This window comes from Olea europaea, unplaced genomic scaffold (assembly GCF_002742605.1).
Source record: "Olea europaea var. sylvestris unplaced genomic scaffold, O_europaea_v1 scaffold3130, whole genome shotgun sequence".
NCBI lineage: Eukaryota > Viridiplantae > Streptophyta > Magnoliopsida > Lamiales > Oleaceae > Olea > Olea europaea.
In genome coordinates, this window is record NW_019250074.1 from 80,089 (window position 1) to 87,363 (window position 7,275).

At 34.6% G+C, this 7,275-nt stretch overlaps 1 protein-coding gene across 1 annotated transcript; it reads right to left on the reverse strand.

Annotated features, from left to right (window-relative positions):
• Positions 1 to 540: 540 nt before the first annotated feature.
• On the reverse strand, positions 541 to 7,154 carry LOC111385336 (superoxide dismutase [Mn], mitochondrial). The gene is made up of 6 exons (XM_023009720.1): positions 6,801 to 7,154; positions 3,425 to 3,471; positions 3,205 to 3,330; positions 3,031 to 3,087; positions 1,258 to 1,335; positions 541 to 889 (listed from the first exon to the last, which is right to left on the reverse strand). Exons 1-6 carry the CDS (start codon positions 7,084 to 7,086, stop codon positions 797 to 799), a joined length of 687 nt encoding a protein of 228 aa, XP_022865488.1. The 5' UTR covers positions 7,087 to 7,154; the 3' UTR covers positions 541 to 796.
• Positions 7,155 to 7,275: the final 121 nt, after the last annotated feature.

The window sequence follows — 7,275 nt, forward strand, 5'->3', positions numbered from 1 at the left end:
CCATGGCAGATTGTGTTAGGACTGTGAAGGAACTCCAACAGTGCACAGTGAGTGAGAATGAGAAGTGTCAGCAAGCAGTTGAGGCATGACTCTTTCATGCCCTTACAGGAAACAGAATTGATTATCGACTCTCTTCGACACAGAAAAATGATGAATCGTCCATTGGTTCAGATATGCAAGGTGGTGCTCAATTTGGCAGTTATGGTTGCAACACACAAATTGTATTGCTCAAGGAATGCCTTGAACAAAGTGCATTGCTCAAGGAATGCCTTGAACAAAGTGCATTGCTCAAGGAATGCCTCAACTCTTGTAACACAAGGTCCAGAGAAGAATCCCAAGTTGCCGTGACACCCATTTTTTATTAGAAAATTCGATCTGGTATCTACTTTTGTAGTTCAAATTGTAGAGCAACTCGTGATTGATCTATAAAACATTTAATTTCTACATCTGGTGCGGATCCATGAACATGGATGTACTGGGACGACTTTTACAAAAATTTGACTTTTTTTATTTTGTTCCATTGTCCATTGTTTACCAAGGTAAATATAATTGGGAATGCTTTTACAGTTGATTCTGTAGCTTCAACAACATTTCATGCTTGAGGGGCTTTCACAAAAGCAGTCAGAAAACCGGAAAAATAGCATTCATTTAATTATTGCACATACAATAACATGAATCAGCCTATTCAAAAATAGGCAGCTAAATTGTCGTGCAATTTTATTTCTGGGCACGTGCGTAGATCTCAATCACCAGTTTGCTTGAAAAACAGTACTCAGAGATTGCAATGTTTCTCACATCAGGGGCATTCTTTGTCAAACACCTCGCCTGCGTATTTCCAGTTCATGACTTTCCATATGTTCTTCAGGTAATCAGGTCGCACATTTTTGTACTGCATGTGAACAAAGAATGTCTACTGTAGAGAACTTGCAGAGAATACCTAAGAACTGATACAGCTTACATACATATACATAGAAGACTGGTAGTCTTCCATGTTCCACGAGAAAGCAATACTGGGTAAAAAAGCAAACCCAAAAAATGCAATGGGTGGAAAGAAAAAGGAGAAACAAGAATCTTCATATTTCAAGTTTATCAAACAATATCCCTCTCCTCATATTCACTTAGCATCAATATTATTGACTTTTCCATTTTAGAAAACAAACTCGGTCGATGCATCTGAGCTTTTGCTCCTCAACATTACAAGTAACATTATTTGAACTATTAAAATACAAAGCAAACGTACAAGAGGAAAAGATTTACCTGCAAGTAGTATGCATGCTCCCAGACATCAATACCAAGCAGAGGAACCAGATTTGGTCCTTTAGTGACCAGTGGATCCTGCGAGAGAGGTTCAGAACTTCATGACAAGACAGTAGCATGAATCTATTACAAACAGTTCAAGAAATCTTCATTTCGACAGCACAATTGACTGGACACACACACACACACATATGTATGAGATTTGGGCACAAATATAATCGTTTAATTTCATCATTCATCTTTGTTTTCAAATGTTCTCTTTATCTATCATCAAATGAAAATATTTTAGCTGTCATACTCCAGCAAAATTTTCTGATAAACAGTATTCCGAACTTCAAGAATCTCCTCATTTTTGCACAACTATAAGATTATGATAGTACATAATAAAGCTTTTGAATATGAATTGACTATTTAAATTTTGTTAAAATACTATTTATTCCGTTATTGATATATTGAAGCCAATTCATTCTTCTTGTGGTCCCATCAATTTACCGAAGCAAATACCAGATGCTAGTCTGTTGTAATATGGATTCAACAGTTTTTTCTCTCTCCTCTGAACAAGAATTTTTAAGAGGGGAGGGAGAGATGTCTTACGCCACTAGAAGATTCTCATGACAAAGCTAATAAAGGTTTAAAAGATAAGTTCACAGAAGAAATTTTTGCAGAAGAAGGAATGCCAACTCATCTCATTTCCATAATTCTCATAGTCAGCATGTTTTTTGGGATATTGTAGATCTTCTCTTAACCACATAACATATAACAATATCAAGTTTTTAGTGCCTTCTCGACTTTTACCCCCTTCCTCTTCTTAGAGTGGAAAAAGGACCGCAGACTCCTCAAGGTATTAGGACAATTTTACCAGACAACTTTTATTATGCTGCCTCAAAACAGCCAATGCAAGTATTACATGAATCGTACAGAACAGCACACCATGCATCAATATGATCTGATCCTAAATGCCACTCCCATATAGATCTTTACAGCATGGGAGTTCAATCAAAAACAAAAAGGTATTCCTTCTTTGAAAGGAAATTAATTTTATTTTTTATTTCTTAGAATTTCATTTGAATAAGTCACACAAATACTTGCTTGAAAGAAATTTTTTTCTTGTATTTTCCAGCATGTCTTGAATTCCATCTTAAAAGGTCAACCTTACCAAGAGAAGTAACTGAAACTCTTGGATTCCATCTTACAAGATCAACCTTGTCAAGAGAAATAACTGAAACTCTTACAAGTTGATCTATCTTATCATCTTTATTCAATGTGGGATTTTATTCTTTAATATGCTCCACAAGATGATGGCTCATTTAAGTAAATCAATTTTGAAATTTGTGTGCTCATTTTTGAATCTTAATCGGATCAAATTGCTCGTTTAAGCTTAATAGACTCATTTTATCCGTTAACATCTAGTTCTGGGAAGTTTCAATCCAACACGTACTCCTTAGCTATCCCGTCCTTTCAATTATTTCAAACAAATTTTCAACTAGTGAAAATTAATTTTTTTCTACTAATTTCTTTAACTTTCTTTGAAAATGCTTTTCTGAGTAACTTTCACATAAATGGAGCCAAAAGTACTGACAAACTGAATATCCTAATCTTCATATAGCTTCTTATGAAATATGTGATACACTTTTCCACATTTACCTTTAAACACATAATCCATATTATGAAGGCAATAAAACTGAAGAAAATGAACAGAAGAAACGTTGATCACTTAACTTTTTATATAAAATCCTAATAATCACTAGACAACAAAATTTCTACATCAGTTACCTGATTTGCAGTAGTTTCAACCACCAGGCGCTTCAACTCTGTGTCCAGACCAAGCCACTAAGAATTCCGAAAAACGTGAATTTAAACAAATTAAAATTAAGTGATGACAATAGGCATCATCTGGAAACGTAAAGTGCCGCAATACAACATATCATAAGAAGCAACAGAACTTACAATCCATCCAGAGCCCTGCAAAGCAGCACCTTCTGCATTCATTTTCTGTATTAAAACTTCTAAAGAACCAAAGTGATTGTCAATAGCCCAACCTAAAGAACTCTTGGGCGGCTCGCCACCACCTTCCTGGAATGAGATATTTTTAGTGTTAAAGCAATGTTGTCCCAATTCCCTATTGAAATTACTTAAGCGATAAATATATCAGAAATTAAACACTTACACGAACAGGAGCAAGATTTTTCCAGAAAATTGAGTGATTGACATGACCTGCTCGAGAACAGAATGAGTTTTACTCCAAAATTTTCAAATTCGAAACAAAATTAAAACAATTATACTACAGTAGCACTTGTGTGTTGTAGTAGTTCAGAATGGTAGCCATGACAAGATTCACAATCATTCAAAAGCCGAACATAACAACACTACAGAGGACTATTAATGAATTTAATCAGCATCTTCAACTATTTTAACTGCAGTCCTCACTTCCCTTGCATACAGGATCTTGAGCTTTCTTAGTACTTTTTGGCATTTGCATAATTATCATCGTCAGAAATCCACGAAAAATCTTGATTCATTCCCAAACGCATAATTATAATAGTTAAAAAAATATCCAATATTTTCATTGAAAAGAAGTACTCACTCATTTCCCCACTACTGAAGTTGTAATCCAAGCACCCAAATCAAAACAGGAACTTTTGCAACTCCCAATCTATTAAGTTTTGTCCTGATGCTAATGCAAGGTCACCTAACAGATTAAGTGTAAGGACACCATGGTTAAGCTAAAACCTTCGTTTTAAAAGGCAGGTGAGGCTTATACCTTGAGGCATGCATTACGTAAAACTTTCATTAAACAGCTCAAATCTTTCATCGTGAATGCCATTTTTCAAGGCTTCCACTTCGACTTACTGAGGCACACACCCCACGGCTCAAGATGACGGAAGTATGCACTCATTTGTCTTGATTTTTGGGTTTTTGCTCACTAGCCTCAGTTTTTAGGCTCGATTTTTATAACCTAGAAAGACTTTATCAGTTTTGGGTATCGTAAACACAACCAAACCCTGCAAACTAGGAAAACTGGGGATTGGAGAACAGATAATAGGGCAATAAGCAAGCATGCCCTAACCTTCTGTAACTATAACTGAATAGAGAAAGAGAAGGCAAGAAGCAAGCGTGCCAGCCTCCTACAACTGTCCCAAATGAATTTTTAACTTATCAACAGACTAGAAAGACAAGTGAAAAGAGACGTATCACTCAAAGGGAAAGGGAAAGGCAAGGGAGAAGTGGAGCATGAGAAAAATAAATGGAAAGAAACTAATAGAGAAGAACAGGATGACAGAAGTAGAGCTTGAGAAAAATGAATAGAAAGAAACTAATAGAGAAGAAGAGGATGATAGCGGAACCAAATTTGCTGATGATCTTTTTAATGGTCATTTGCAGCTCATACTCTTATAATGTGTTCTACTAGGTCACATGAGTTTCTTCAGATTTACACATCATGTGCTCCAACCAACTAATTCGTCATTTCTTTAATTTTACCTCAAAAGATGTCACCTCCACTTTTTGATATATATCCTTGTTTCTTATTATTTCATTCTAGGATAGCCACACATCCCTGCTAACTAACAACCCAACACACTACATCATGAAGTATAACTAGTCAAACAATTGTTCAGTAGAACTCCTTTAACTTCGGGAACATTTTTATATCCATACAATCCATTTAAGATTTCTCCATTTTTCATCCAATGAAGAAACATAACATTATCTATCTACACATTCAAAAATCATATGACCAACATAGATAAAATGACAAAAATTACCAAAATGCATAATAATTTAAAATCCCATTAAAATAAAAAAACAACCGTGCCAGAGCAAGGTAGAACCTTAAACCACAAGGTAATAGCCTTAAGCTTAAGAAAACACAGCCCTTGTTTGAGCTACATTATATTCCTAAGAATGCATTTTTGAATAGTGTATTGATGGGAAATGTGTGGTTAAAAAATAAAGAAATGTTTTGGATTTGCATGTAATATTATTTTATTGACGATTGTGTGGTTGAAATGATGTCAAATCACTGTTTAAGAATGTATTTTTTTGAAAATATGTAGCTCAAACACAGCCACAATCACCAATTTTTTTACTAGGTATATTAATGCTTGAACTTTTCCTAGTTAATTAAAAACCCTCTAATATTATAAATTTCAGAAAAAAAAAAGAGCAGAAAATGACATCCATTCCACATTGTTTGCCATACTAGCATTTTTGCTGATTTCAACAAACTTTCTTTTCAATTTTAAATGAAACATTTCCTATTGTTGTGTCCTATATTCATTTTAAAAGTTAGCCATAGCAACCATTTTCATAGCTAGGATTCTGCATGTTGGGTGGTTGGCGATATGCATATCACAGTATTGTTTCAGACCGTGAATTGTAGGTATTCTTCCACAATGGTTGAAATGATAAATTTATACCAAATTGAAGAGTCCAAATTTTAAATTATAAACAAGAGAAATTTAATTTGACAATATACTTTATATTGCTCAATTAACAAAGCTAACGAATGGCAAAAGTTGAAGAAAACAAAGAAATACTCTATGAACAAGAAAAAACAAAGTTAGTCAAAAGCAACTATAAAACACAAACACTGTAGAAAAAACATCTCAATTATTTACAAGAAGATGAAACTAAGCTTTTTTCTTAATAAACTGGGGGTGTGCTACATGAGATATTCTTCACTACCCCATAAAATCCAATAACAAATCTATTAAGATTTCCAATGTAATTAAGTCCAACAGCAATATTTAGTCAGGTTTCTCTTCTACTCCTGTAAAGACATACACTTTATTTGGGAATAGAAACTCTACCGATATACGAATCAAACGATTTTCAGAATATTAGAAGCTGACCAACATATCTCCAGGATGGATAAATATTTGCACTTAATTAAGTTCACAATTTGCTCAGAAGAAAAATCTCAATGTCATCCTTTTTAATTTTATTGCCAATTTTAATAAAGTAAGATAGTGTCTTGGATTTGCAATTAAGGAATGGAAGCCTATCATCTCTATGATATTTCTCAAGTGGTTGTGAACTTGACTAAATTCCACTGGGAAACCAAATAGTTTCTAGAAAATCCTAAACACAGACACCAGGTGAATCACCAACTCTACCTCTACTTTCCCAAAGGCTACTGATGGACAAAATGTTTGGTAGCAAACAATTGAAGATTTGTCCGAAAATGAAATTATAAATGAAGGTATATTCGGGTCAAAACTCATGTTTCAAGGTAAGTGCCAAAAATTGCTTGTTGAAAACATCATCCATTTTCACTTGGTAAATTCAAACATTACCTCTAATCTTTATGATTTTAAAAAAGAAATGAAACTTATATATCAAAAATTTAAAACAAACACGCTCCTTTCCATTCAAATTTGAATTGGGTTTTCCCAGTACAATTATGAACCAGTTCCAAAATACCAGACACGATTATGAATTAGATAATTCAGATTCAAATTGGATATTCGAGAATTTCATCCCGAACAACGATTATATCCTAAAAACAGTTTAAACAAGGGATAATAAGGGGTAAGTTGAACCTCCGCCATTGAACTTGATTGCACTCTGCAACTTGACTACGGCGGGAGCATCGCCCTTGGCCACGGCGTCATCAAGCTGCTCAAGAGCCTTATTGTAATTAGTAATGTAAGTCTGATGGTGCTTCTGATGGTGCAGCTGCATTATGTCGCCGCTAATGGCCGGCTCTAGGGCCCCGTAGTCATACGGTAGATCGGGCAGCGAGAAAGTCTGCAGGCCACGAAATCTTAGCGTCCCCAACGGAGAATCTGCTAGGATTTTTCTGGTTAGTAGGGTTCTGAGAGCCATTGCTGATTGTTTCTGAAGAAAAATGGAGAAATGAGTTGGTAGATTGACAGTGAGAAAGACGCGAAAAAAAAAAAAAAAAAAAAAAAAAAAAATTAATTTCATTTTTTTTTTATTTTACAGAATAAACCTAAACTAAAACTGAACTAAATGAAGCGAAATCTACTGAAGTAGTGTACTTGTACTATAAAG